The sequence below is a fragment of the Callorhinchus milii genome, unplaced genomic scaffold, assembly GCF_018977255.1.
Source record: "Callorhinchus milii isolate IMCB2004 unplaced genomic scaffold, IMCB_Cmil_1.0 Scaffold18, whole genome shotgun sequence".
In the NCBI taxonomy this organism is placed as follows: domain Eukaryota; kingdom Metazoa; phylum Chordata; class Chondrichthyes; order Chimaeriformes; family Callorhinchidae; genus Callorhinchus; species Callorhinchus milii.
The window spans coordinates 2371152-2385136 of NW_024704759.1; the positions used below are offsets into that span (position 1 = coordinate 2371152).

The following is a 13985-nucleotide window of genomic DNA, read 5'->3' on the forward strand; positions in this document are numbered from 1 at the left end:
GCCAGAGTCCCTCTCGTTGAAGCGTAACGACCGGCTTTGCACTGACAAACTGCACGGTTACGCTGACTCTACACACTAAGCGTGGAGCTCTATGGTATACTGATTAGAGCGCTCGCCTCGCAAGCAAGAGACCTGGGTTCGATTCCCAGGCAGGCGATACGTTTCTTACTCCACATCCTCTGTTTAACTAACAGTAAGTGGTAACTCAGTTGTATCGATTAGCAGATCATTTTTCTGGGGGATAATTCAATATAAATTTTGGTCACTTCAAGACTGTTTGTGGGTACCCTGCTGTGCGCAATTGGCTGCCGTGTTTCGCCCACAAAATATACAGTCAATTCACTACAGTATACTTACTTGAGATGTCTGAAGATGTGGTAAGGCGCTATATCAAATGCAAGGATTATTATTATCTAATAATGGGCACGACGATGTCACGGAGGTTTGCCATCGTCTTCTCCTTTGTGTGAGGTAGAGAATCTTTGTTCAAAGTAGGTTACCTCGGCAACGGGGCCTGTTCAAAGAGGCATCCCTGCTTTCACGGAAATGTTTTTTGGGAAACAAAAAATGTTGGCGTGATTTCCCCGCGCAAGATGTTTTCCAGATACGGGACAGAGAGAGCCAAGGATTTGTAAACTTAACAGCCCTGAGCACTGAGTCAGGAGGGATGGGGTGAGGAGGTGTCTTATTGCAGTTAGAGGATGCGCTTCGATAATAAAGGCGTATTTCAGATTGCTGGCTCTTTTGCCCTACCCTCCCTCCATCTCCCTCATGCTCTGGACAGGTTCTAGTTTGGCTATCACTCTAATGATTGATCCCTACCTGTGCCTGTCTCCTTCTGTGCTGTTCTCGTACTCCAGGTAACACCAAGGCTATTACTCAGCGCCTGATCTGTGTTTGTTCTGCTTGTCATTGCTGGCACTATGTTGTCACCAAGGCCTCACTATACTGGTGTCTGTGTGTACCCTACTGCTCATCAGACCCAGATAGGCCGGACAACCTGTGTGTGTGTGTGTGAGACTGAGTGTTTCAGGCCACAACCTCTCGGCTCTCTTCACGCTCACGTTAACATCCTCCGTATCTGGAATGGAATGCCCAACTCTCCAACGAGCGAGAGTGAGCGTTCCATCCCAGACAGGGGATATTCCCACGTGAAGGCGGTCCGCACTGGTTGGTTTGGGGATGGTTTGGGTATTCTTAAGTAAGCACGGTGACGGTTTTCTGCCTGTTTAAGATGCCGGCTGACCAGTTAAACAAACAATGGGTTGTATGAACCACTGCATATCACAGCAGTGAAAGGCATTATATAAATGCAATTTGTTGTTGGGATGTTTGAAAAGGAGACTGATAGATACTTGGGAAGTGAGAGAGAATGGAGAAAAAGCAGGTTAATAGGTTTAAAAGATTAATCTTTCTGTCTCTCCCCCCTCCCCAATCTCTCATCTGTCTCTCTTTCCCTCTCTTTCCCACTCTCCCCTCTCTCTCTCTCTCTCTTCCCCCCTTTATCCCTTGCTCTTTCACCCTTTCCCTCTCTATGTTCTGTCTTTTCCTCTCTCTCTTGCCCCCTCTCTCCTTCTCTCTCTCTTCCCTCTTTTTTCCTTACTCTTTCAGTAAATAAGAGTAAGTATTTAACTCTCTCCCTATCTCCCTCCTTCCCTCACTCTTTCTCTTTCGTTCCCTCCTCTCTCTCCTTTTCTGCTTTCACCATCTCTCAAGGGAGCCTGTTCCACAGGTTTACCTATCATTCGCTGAAGTAGTGTTTCCGCAGGTGTATTTTGAATTTACCCCACTCTGATCTCAAAAAAAAGTTGCCGGACTCATGAGAAATGTCGATGTATCGGAGCTGACCGCCACCTTAGGATGGACACAAGATGAGGTCAACAACAATAACAACAACAGCTTGCATTTATATTATGTCCTTCACATGGTGCAGCGTCTCAGTGAACTGAGTTACAGATGAACTCCAGCCAGTAAAAATAGGTACTAGGATGACAGAGTTAAACCAGGGAATGCTGCCAGCCCAGAGGGAAGTGGAAAAAGGTTGGCTCATAAACCAGAGAACGTGGGAAAACAGCTGAAAATAGCAGGTCTGCAGGAAATTCCTAACTAGGAAGTTTGGGATTGTTGAGATGTAAATTTACCTGTGTGGCTGAGAGTGACATTTACTGAACAGGGATGGAATTCAAGTCTGTAAACTCCGAGAGAATCTCAAAACCGTTCCCCATCAACATAACAATTCCCTCAAACACTCTGTTCCGAAGGTCATTTGCAAGAGGTTGGCTGGAACACTGAATAACATCTTGTTTAGATTAATCCAGCCCTGAAAGAGTAAGTGATTAACTCTCTACCTACCTCCCTCCCTCCCATCAAGCAATGTTACAACATCCAAAGAACCCCTGAAGTGGGGGGTAGTGGTGGGGGAATGCAATTTTTTGTATCAGTATTTGTTCTTCCAAAGAAGCCGTTAATCCTAATCCCAATTCCTGGCTCTTTCCCCCGTACCCTTTCTCTGTACATGTTTGCCTAATTCTCTTAACTGCCCCCAATGGACTTTGCTGTGACAGCTGGCGCTGGTAAATCATTCCGCACCCTGGGAAGAGAAGATGTTCCCTAAAATCTCTCTGTTCCTCCACTTCATTGAGAAGTCCAGGGTATAATAGTATAATAATCTTTGCGTTTGATATAGCGCCTCATCACAACAACAACAACTTGCATTTATATCGCGTCTCTCATGCAAGGTAGGTTCCCGGAGCGCTTGAACACAATTCACATCATTGAGGCGTCTCAAAGTGCTTCACAGAATATACTGTAAGATGAATTGACTGCATATTTTGTGAGCGAAATGAAATTATTTCGCTCCCTGTTCATTCCCCCCTAAAAAATGTCTTGGCGAGGCTGTACAGACGAAATACAGAAGTATTTAACCTGCGTTTTCACCTTAAAATGGGTGAAAAAATTGACCACAAGCATCAAACGTTCACCTGAAAGAAGTTTGGGAGAAGTTCGTTCATTGACATTACTGGAGTTGAGGCTGCTAACCCCGCCATCGTGGGGGTGAGGATTGGGTGAGGTTGGGGGAAAGGGGATCAGATCCTTTAATTATGCAGCAACAATGGAGCAGTCAAAACGTGTTGCTTTGGCTGCAACATTTCCTTCACATTCCAGTGGTCAAAGGTTCAGTCCTCAAAGACTCAGTGACCTTCAGGCTTGTCTGAGCCTAATATGGCAATGGTTTTGGCAGCTCTTGGGGTTGGCTGCTGATCGAGAAGTCCTGAAGCTTGAAGGGAGCCTTTCAAGGGAAAATGGGAAGAAAAACAAACCGTTCAGAAAGGAACATGTTGCCAGGGTGTGGAGGCTGCCTCAGACATGCACCTTAAATCCCGCACAACACCATTACTCACTGTTACTGTGAGTCACACAGGAGGGTTTCCATAGAGTAAATAGGGAGAAACTGTTTCTTCACGCAGGTGGATCAGTAACACAGATTTAAGCTGTTTGAGAAAAGAACCAGAGGGGAGATGAGGTGTATTTTATTACCCAGAGAGTTGTTATGATCTGGCATGCACTGCCTGAAAGAGTGGTTGAGGCAGATTCGAGAGTGATTGAGTGAGCGAGCGAGTGAGGTGAGAGGCAGGAGTGAGTGAAGCCAACCTGTGCACAGCAATGTCTTCATCACAGCCACAAAGCAAATGACCAGTTTTTATCCAGGGATTGTCAGCCAGGATACCAGGAGAAAATCCCTTCTCATTTCCAATGGTGTTCAGGGATTGTTAACATCCACCTGAACGGGCTCAGATGGCACCTCACTTTAGCCTCTCATCCAAAGGACATCAGCTCCAATAATGCAGCAATTCCATGGCACGAGGAGCAAACAGGTTAAGCTACGTGAGTTCAAAAGTATTGGCATGGGGCTTAAAGCCGCAACCTTCTGACTCATAGCCGAGAGTGCTACCAGCTGAGCCAGGCTGACACCCATGCGGTGTAGCAGGTCTCTCACGCAATCTCTTACATGTTGCAAATGAGAAAATGTGCTCATTACTCACTCAGATGCACAATGTGAGGCCAACCCCAGACTGAAGCCAGGGTGTGGCTGGGTCCTAGTTTCGAGTCCCAATCGCAGATATATGCAAATTGTTGTAATAGAGAGAGAAACAATGTAAACAATGATAATGGATGAAACTCTGGCTTGTTTATTTTTGTCAGCCGAGTGTCTGACGTGTGCAAAACCCATCCTCGTGCTTACGAGTATCCAAACCAAACTGAGAACTTCATGTGTCCCACCCACACATGGAAATTCCAGAGCTAGATTGTTGGAATGGAATGAGCACTCTCTCTCTCTCTCTCTCTCGCTCTCCTGGAGGCACACATCCTGCTTACCTAATTCCATAAAGTATTAGACGCAGGTTGGCAAGGCTTGGGGACCCAGGGTGTGTGTCGGGGTAACTGCTGGAGTCTAATCAGCTATAACTGAATTGCTTAATGTTGATAGGACTGCCTGGCAAGCTTTGCCTCTGCTTATTCAGCTAGGACAACAACAACAACAACAAAATGACATTTATAGAGCGCCTTTAACGTCAGGAGGACCTACCAAAGCACTGAACAGTCAGGTGTCGGAGCCTGAGCATGGGGGAGGGGCGGGCTTAGGGGTGAAGGAAGGCAGAGAGGTGGGAGGGCAAACTAAGGCATGGTCAAAGAAAAAGGTCTTGAGACCGGCCTCAAAGGAGGCAAGGGAGGAAGCGAGGTGAAGGGACCGTGGGATGGAGTTCCAGAGCATGAGGGCAGAGAGGCTGAAAGTACGGCCACTGATGGTACGACGGGTCGGGCGAGAGACATGGAGCAGCCGGAGCCTGATGAACGGAGGGAGCGGGCAGGTTGGTAGGGAGTCAGCAGGTCAGAGAGGTAGGAGGGGGCGATGCCATGGATGGCCTTAAAGGTGAGGAAACGGATCTTGAACTTGATCCTCTGGGGGATGGGGAGCCAGTAGAGTCAGGCGAGGGTGGGAGTGATGGAGTCGCGGAGCCTGGTTCGCGAGAGTTCATGAGCTGCAGAGTTTTGGATGATCTGCAGCTTGTGAACGGAAGAGTTGGGAAGGCCGATGAGGAGGGAGTTCCCGAAATCGAGCCTTGATGTGACGAATGCGTGGGTGAGGATTTCGGCAACCTGAGGGGTGAGGCAGTGGCGAAGGCTGGCAATGTTGCGTAGGTGGTGGTAGGCAGTGCCAGTCATGGCGCGGATGTGGGGAGTTCAGTGTCAAACAAGATACCCAGGTTCCTGACTGGCTTAGTGAGGTTGAGTGTGCAGCCGTGGAGACTGATGCTGCCAGCGCCCGAGGTGCAGAGGCGCTGGCACGAGCCAATCAGGAGGACCTCGGTCTTGCTGAAAGTTGTCCCTCGTCCAGGACTTGATGTCGGACAGGCAGTCGGTCAGGACGCTAGTAGTCCTGGAGGTCAGGGTGGAGGCAAAGAAATAGAGTTGATGACACTAAGGGGGAGCATGTAGAGGGTGGGGACCGAGGACAGAGCCCTGAGGAACACCACACAAGACGGTGCGGGGGCTGGAGGAGAAGCCGTTTGCCACAATGAAGTGGAGGCAGTGTGAAAGGTAGAACCTGAACCAGTCAAGGACAGAACCTTCAAAGGTTGAGGTGGGAGGAAAGGCGGTGGAGGAGGATTGAGTGCTCCACTGAGTCAAAGACGGCAGAGAAGTTGAGGAGGATGAGGAGGCAGAGGGAGCCCTGGTCACTGTGGTCAGGATGCGGTTTGTGACTTTGACCAGAGCAGTTTCCATGCTGGACCACCCTACCCATTAGGGCTTTGGTTTGCAGGGTTAACAACAACATATTATACTTGTAGAAAGCCCTTCACATCGGAAAGACATCCCAGGGCCCTAGACAGTCAGGGGGTTTTGTGCCTGAGCTGAGTTGGGGTCAGGAGGGTTGGGGGCCAGGGGTTTGGGGGTGGGAGGGTGGCTGAAGGCATGGTTGAAGAGGAAGGTTTATAGACTGGACTTGAAGGAGGCAAGAGAGGGGTTGAGGCTGAGGTATTGTGCGATAGAGTTCCAGAGTGTGGGGACAGAGATGCTGAATGCCCAACCACCATTGGTGGAGCAGGAAGTGAGGGGGACCTGCAACAGGCCAGTGTCCGCTGAGCGGAGGGGGTACAGGCTGATATGAGAGGAACAGGAGCTGAGTAGGAGGATTCCCTGCCCCCCAGTGACTGGTCTGGCTTGTTTTTTGCTGCCGTTGCAACAAATCAGGAAAAACCTTAAGTGCCCGAACAAATGCCAGAAAATTATAATTTTTTTTCCAGTTCATTTGAAACAAGACCTGTCTGAGAATCTCTCCACTAAAGCACAAACACGTCACAAATTGGGTTCTTTCTGCCCTGCGATTCAGGGGGGAACATGAAGGGAACCTGATGCTGCTTTTGAAAGAACAGTGGGTATTATTTTTCTCTTCTGGTATCTCTGCTTATGTTAGTTTCCTCATTCAAATTCGCCCACCCAAATTCAAATGAATTGGACGCTCATCTTACTGCTGTTTGTGGATGTTGCTAAGGGAGCATTTGCCTACATAGCAACATTCACTTTGTTTCCGATTAAGCTCATTCTTCAAAGAGCTTAGAGTCGTTGCTTTCACGTCAAGGGTTAGCTACTCTCCAGAACAACTTAATAATAAATAATGATGTTCCTTGTGTTTGACGCTCCGCCTTATCACATCAAAATGCCACAAAGCGCGTCACAGGGTTTACTATAAAGTGTAGTCACTGTGTATCTGTAGGTGAACTTGCACTTGTAATAGTAGCACCTTCCACATAGCTAAAAGTCTCTACAGAGACCTACTGTGATGGAAATGGGGGTGAGGGGGTGCAAGATTGGCAGTGCACGTGACTTCATATAAAGCTGACAAAAGGACTCCCCAGATAAAGACATTGCTGTGTGTTAGTTGTCTGGCCCGCTGAGTCCTGATCAGGTCAATGACGTCCGTCCCGTATTTCTTCGATTCGTAATCAAACCTCTGTTTCAGGAACTGAGAAATTCAAATAGTAAAAGTCAATGCCAAGTTGAAATTGTGCTCACTAAACCTATCATTGTGTTCTGCGGCAATACAAATGGAGTATAGACTTCCTCTTTTCCTTTGAGTTTGTGGTGGGTGGGGGGACTAAGGGGTTGGCAGGGGAAGCCTTGGAACATCCTCCCGATGTAAAATGCAATTTGTTGTTGTTAAACATTAAGCAGGCTTTATGGCACAAGCAGGGTTCTCCATCAACATGGGAGAATTTATATGAGTCAATTCTCTGAGGTTGACCCAATGACCAGATACTGAATGAGACAACACCGGTAGTACTCCAGGGCAATACTGACACGAACTGACCGCTTGGCTGGTCAATATTTTATGCCCAAGAGTTTTTAAGTTCTTTTAAGAGCATATTAAGACAAATGCTTCAAAAATAAGATGATTAACAAAAATGGGTGTGGGGAACGAGAGGGAAAGTGGATTAGGTTTGGTAGCACATGTGGAAATAAACGTCAGATCACACTCGATGGGCTGAATGGCCTATTATTGTGATGTAACATTTTGTCATTCTACACACCGCAAACCAGTCAGAATTTTCTTACTGTAATGCGATTGAAATCCTGAACGGCCATGTATAGTGCCACAGCGGTTAGAACGTCCATCGTCTGCGGAGAAAGAAATCACGTGGAGTTAAAAGCAAACACAGATTCAACCGAAATACTGAAAATTAGCTCCATACCAGAAGATAGGCTTCAACAACATTTACTACTCACCATGAAAACAAACTCAGCATAATCAATGAGGAAATGAAAGATGTATATCATAAACGGTGTCTGAAAAGGAAACTCATTATTAGTAATAATAGCAGCGATCACAGCAAGGATGCCATTTTGAAATACATCCAGTTCAGTTTCCTGTCATATTTAGACTGAGCAGTAATTGATATCTGCGTAGCACACATGCCATTTGAGACAATAGATTGCACAGGAACAGGAGAAGGCCATTTAGCCACCTCAAGCCTGTTCTGCCATTCTATAAGAGATCACGGCTTATCTGTATCTCAACTCCAATGACCTACCTTTGCTCCAATTCCCTTCATACGCTGACCTAACAAAAATCTATCCACCTCAGTCTTGAAAATTTCAATGGATCCAACATCTACCTTTTATACAATTACAACAACAAAATTACATTTGTATAGTGCTTTTAACATCGGGAGGACATCCCAAGGCACTGGACAGACAGAGTTACGGACTTGAGCCGGGGGTCGGATGGGGGGGAAGCAGGGGCGAAAGCGACAAACTTTCGAAGAGGAGGGTCTTGATTTGGGTCTTGAAGGAGGCAAGGGAGGGGGGAGATGGAGGGACTGCGGAATGGAGTTCCAGAGGGTGGGTGCGGAATGGCGGAAGGCCCGCCCGCCAATAGTGGGGCGAGCAAAGCGGGGACGTGAAGCAGGCTGGATCCCGCTGAGCGACCAGGGTGGTAGGGGGTTAGGAGGTCGGAGAGGTAGGGGGAGCAAGCGGGCCAGACAACTAACACACAGCAATGTCTTTATCTGGGGAGTCCTTTTGTCAGCTTTATATGAAGTCACGTGCACTGCCAATCTTGCACCCCCTCACCCCCATTTCCATCACAGTAGGTCTCTGTAGAGACTTTTAGCTATGTGGAAGGTGCTACTATTACAAGTGCAAGTTCACCTACAGATACACAGTGACTACACTTTATAGTAAACCCTGTGACGCGCTTTGTGGCATTTTGATGTGATAAGGCGGAGCGTCAAACACAAGGAACATCATTATTTATTATTAAGTTGTTCTGGAGAGTAGCTAACCCTTGACGTGAAAGCAACGACTCTAAGCTCTTTGAAGAATGAGCTTAATCGGAAACAAAGTGAATGTTGCTATGTAGGCAAATGCTCCCTTAGCAACATCCACAAACAGCAGTAAGATGAGCGTCCAATTCATTTGAATTTGGGTGGGCGAATTTGAATGAGGAAACTAACATAAGCAGAGATACCAGAAGAGAAAAATAATACCCACTGTTCTTTCAAAAGCAGCATCAGGTTCCCTTCATGTTCCCCCCTGAATCGCAGGGCAGAAAGAACCCAATTTGTGACGTGTTTGTGCTTCAGTGGAGAGATTCTCAGATAGGTCTTGTTTCAAATGAACTGGAAAAAAAATTATAATTTTCTGGCATTTGTTCGGGCACTTAAGGTTTTTCCTGATTTGTTGCAACGGCAGCAAAAAACAAGCCAGACCAGTCACTGGGGGGCAGGGAATCCTCCTACTCAGCTCCTGTTCCTCTCATATCAGCCTGTACCCCCTCCGCTCAGCGGACACTGGCCTGTTGCAGGTCCCCCTCACTTCCTGCTCCACCAATGGTGGTCGGGCATTCAGCATCTCTGCCCCCACACTCTGAAACTCTATCCTGCAATCCCTCCGCCTCACCCCCTCTCTTGCCTCCTTCAAGTCCCGTCTAAATACCTTCCTCTTCAACCATGCCTTCAGCCACCCTCCCACCCCCAAACCCCTGGCCCCCAACCCTCCTGACCCCAACTCCCAGCTCAGGCCCAAAACCCCCTGACTGTCTAGGGCCCTGGGATGTCTTTCCGATGTGAAGGGCTTTCTACAAGTATAATATGTTGTTGTTAACCCTGCAAACCAAAGCCCTAATGGGTAGGGTGGTCCAGCATGGAAACTGCTCTGGTCAAAGTCACAAACCGCATCCTGACCACAGTGACCAGGGCTCCCTCTGCCTCCTCATCCTCCTCAACTTCTCTGCCGTCTTTGACTCAGTGGAGCACTCAATCCTCCTCCACCGCCTTTCCTCCCACCTCAACCTTTGAAGGTTCTGTCCTTGACTGGTTCAGGTTCTACCTTTCACACTGCCTCCACTTCATTGTGGCAAACGGCTTCTCCTCCAGCCCCCGCACCGTCTTGTGTGGTGTTCCTCAGGGCTCTGTCCTCGGTCCCCACCCTCTACATGCTCCCCCTTAGTGTCATCAACTCTATTTCTTTGCCTCCACCCTGACCTCCAGGACTACTAGCGTCCTGACCGACTGCCTGTCCGACATCAAGTCCTGGACGAGGGACAACTTTCAGCAAGACCGAGGCCCTCCTGATTGGCTCGTGCCAGCGCCTCTGCACCTCGGGCGCTGGCAGCATCAGTCTCCACGGCTGCACACTCAACCTCACTAAGCCAGTCAGGAACCTGGGTATCTTGTTTGATACTGAACTCCCCACATCCGCGCCATGACTGGCACTGCCTACCACCACCTACGCAACATTGCCAGCCTTTGCCACTGCCTCACCCCTCAGGTTGCCGAAATCCTCACCCACGCATTCGTCACATCAAGGCTCGATTTCGGGAACTCCCTCCTCATCGGCCTTCCCAACTCTTCCGTTCACAAGCTGCAGATCATCCAAAACTCTGCAGCTCATGAACTCTCGCGAACCAGGCTCCGCGACTCCATCACTCCCACCCTCGCCTGACTCTACTGGCTCCCCATCCCCCAGAGGATCAAGTTCAAGATCCGTTTCCTCACCTTTAAGGCCATCCATGGCATCGCCCCCTCCTACCTCTCTGACCTGCTGACTCCCTACCAACCTGCCCGCTCCCTCCGTTCATCAGGCTCCGGCTGCTCCATGTCTCTCGCCCGACCCGTCGTACCATCAGTGGCCGTACCTTCAGCCTCTCTGCCCTCATGCTCTGGAACTCCATCCCACGGTCCCTTCACCTCGCTTCCTCCCTTGCCTCCTTTGAGGCCGGTCTCAAGACCTTTTTCTTTGACCATGCCTTAGTTTGCCCTCCCACCTCTCTGCCTTCCTTCACCCCTAAGCCCGCCCCTCCCCCATGCTCAGGCTCCGACACCTGACTGTTCAGTGCTTTGGTAGGTCCTCCTGACGTTAAAGGCGCTCTATAAATGTCATTTTGTTGTTGTTGTTGTTGTCCTAGCTGAATAAGCAGAGGCAAAGCTTGCCAGGCAGTCCTATCAACATTAAGCAATTCAGTTATAGCTGATTAGACTCCAGCAGTTACCCCGACACACACCCTGGGGTCCCCAAGCCTTGCCAACCTGCGTCTAATACTTTATGGAATTAGGTAAGCAGGATGTGTGCCTCCAGGGAGAGCGAGAGAGAGAGAGAGAGAGAGTGCTCATTCCATTCCAACAATCTAGCTCTGGAATTTCCATGTGTGGGTGGGACACATGAAGTTCTCAGTTTGGTTTGGATACTCGTAAGCACGAGGATGGGTTTTGCACACGTCAGACACTCGGCTGACAAAAAAAACAAGCCAGAGTTTCATCCATTATCATTGTTTACATTGTTTCTCTCTCTATTACAACAATTTGCATATATCTGCGATTGGGACTCGAAACTAGGACCCAGCCACACCCTGGCTTCAGTCTGGGGTTGGCCTCACATTGTGCATCTGAGTGAGTAATGAGCACATTTTCTCATTTGCAACATGTAAGAGATTGCGTGAGAGACCTGCTACACCGCATGGGTGTCAGCCTGGCTCAGCTGGTAGCACTCTCGGCTATGAGTCAGAAGGTTGCGGCTTTAAGCCCCATGCCAATACTTTGAACTCACGTAGCTTAACCTGTTTGCTCCTCGTGCCATGGAATTGCTGCATTATTGGAGCTGATGTCCTTTGGATGAGAGGCTAAAGTGAGGTGCCATCTGAGCCCGTTCAGGTGGATGTTAACAATCCCTGAACACCATTGGAAATGAGAAGGGATTTTCTCCTGGTATCCTGGCTGACAATCCCCTGGATAAAAACTGGTCATTTGCTTTGTGGCTGTGATGAAGACATTGCTGTGCACAGGTTGGCTTCACTCACTCCTGCCTCTCACCTCACTCGCTCGCTCACTCAATCACTCTCGAATCTGCCTCAACCACTCTTTCAGGCAGTGCATGCCAGATCATAACAACTCTCTGGGTAATAAAATACACCTCATCTCCCCTCTGGTTCTTTTCTCAAACAGCTTAAATCTGTGTTACTGATCCACCTGCGTGAAGAAACAGTTTCTCCCTATTTACTCTATGGAAACCCCTCCTGTGTGACTCACAGTAACAGTGAGTAATGGTGTTGTGCGGGATTTAAGGTGCATGTCTGAGGCAGCCTCCACACCCTGGCAACATGTTCCTTTCTGAACGGTTTGTTTTTCTTCCCATTTTCCCTTGAAAGGCTCCCTTCAAGCTTCAGGACTTCTCGATCAGCAGCCAACCCCAAGAGCTGCCAAAACCATTGCCATATTAGGCTCAGACAAGCCTGAAGGTCACTGAGTCTTTGAGGACTGAACCTTTGACCACTGGAATGTGAAGGAAATGTTGCAGCCAAAGCAACACGTTTTGACTGCTCCATTGTTGCTGCATAATTAAAGGATCTGATCCCCTTTCCCCCAACCTCACCCAATCCCCACCCCCACGATGGCGGGGTTAGCAGCCTCAACTCCAGTAATGTCAATGAACGAACTTCTCCCAAACTTCTTTCAGGTGAACGTTTGATGCTTGTGGTCAATTTTTTCACCCATTTTAAGGTGAAAACGCAGGTTAAATACTTCTGTATTTCGTCTGTACAGCCTCGCCAAGACATTTTTTAGGGGGGAATGAACAGGGAGCGAAATAATTTCATTTCGCTCACAAAATATGCAGTCAATTCATCTTACAGTATATTCTGTGAAGCACTTTGAGACGCCTCAATGATGTGAATTGTGTTCAAGCGCTCCGGGAACCTACCTTGCATGAGAGACGCGATATAAATGCAAGTTGTTGTTGTTGTGATGAGGCGCTATATCAAACGCAAAGATTATTATACTATTATACCCTGGACTTCTCAATGAAGTGGAGGAACAGAGAGATTTTAGGGAACATCTTCTCTTCCCAGGGTGCGGAATGATTTACCAGCGCCAGCTGTCACAGCAAAGTCCATTGGGGGCAGTTAAGAGAATTAGGCAAACATGTACAGAGAAAGGGTACGGGGGAAAGAGCCAGGAATTGGGATTAGGATTAACGGCTTCTTTGGAAGAACAAATACTGATACAAAAAATTGCATTCCCCCACCACTACCCCCCACTTCAGGGGTTCTTTGGATGTTGTAACATTGCTTGATGGGAGGGAGGGAGGTAGGTAGAGAGTTAATCACTTACTCTTTCAGGGCTGGATTAATCTAAACAAGATGTTATTCAGTGTTCCAGCCAACCTCTTGCAAATGACCTTCGGAACAGAGTGTTTGAGGGAATTGTTATGTTGATGGGGAACGGTTTTGAGATTCTCTCGGAGTTTACAGACTTGAATTCCATCCCTGTTCAGTAAATGTCACTCTCAGCCACACAGGTAAATTTACATCTCAACAATCCCAAACTTCCTAGTTAGGAATTTCCTGCAGACCTGCTATTTTCAGCTGTTTTCCCACGTTCTCTGGTTTATGAGCCAACCTTTTTCCACTTCCCTCTGGGCTGGCAGCATTCCCTGGTTTAACTCTGTCATCCTAGTACCTATTTTTACTGGCTGGAGTTCATCTGTAACTCAGTTCACTGAGACGCTGCACCATGTGAAGGACATAATATAAATGCAAGCTGTTGTTGTTATTGTTGTTGACCTCATCTTGTGTCCATCCTAAGGTGGCGGTCAGCTCCGATACATCGACATTTCTCATGAGTCCGGCAACTTTTTTTTGAGATCAGAGTGGGGTAAATTCAAAATACACCTGCGGAAACACTACTTCAGCGAATGATAGGTAAACCTGTGGAACAGGCTCCCTTGAGAGATGGTGAAAGCAGAAAAGGAGAGAGAGGAGGGAACGAAAGAGAAAGAGTGAGGGAAGGAGGGAGATAGGGAGAGAGTTAAATACTTACTCTTATTTACTGAAAGAGTAAGGAAAAAAGAGGGAAGAGAGAGAGAAGGAGAGAGGGGGCAAGAGAGAGAGGAAAAGACAGAACATAGAGAGGGAAAGGGTGAAAGAGCAA

General features: G+C 48.0%; 2 protein-coding genes across 2 annotated transcripts in view; one reads left to right on the forward strand and one right to left on the reverse strand.

Moving 5' to 3' along the window:
- LOC121850373 (phosphatidylinositol glycan anchor biosynthesis class U protein-like) overlaps window positions 1-2657 on the forward strand; it is a 10298-nt gene extending 7641 nt beyond the window's left edge. Inside the window, 1 exon segment of the mRNA XM_042341758.1 lies at window positions 2565-2657. Within this exon segment, the coding sequence (XP_042197692.1) occupies window positions 2565-2657 (93 nt within the window).
- Window positions 1-13675, reverse strand: part of LOC103189917 (phosphatidylinositol glycan anchor biosynthesis, class U) — a 29957-nt gene extending 16282 nt beyond the window's left edge. Inside the window, exons 1-5 of the mRNA XM_042341929.1 lie at window positions 13619-13675; window positions 12844-12930; window positions 7789-7848; window positions 7618-7680; window positions 6958-7027 (exon numbers count right to left, since the gene is read on the reverse strand). Coding sequence (XP_042197863.1) covers window positions 6958-7027; window positions 7618-7680; window positions 7789-7848; window positions 12844-12930; window positions 13619-13675 — 337 coding nt within the window. The remainder of the gene's footprint in view (window positions 1-6957; window positions 7028-7617; window positions 7681-7788; window positions 7849-12843; window positions 12931-13618) is intronic.
- Window positions 13676-13985: the final 310 nt, after the last annotated feature.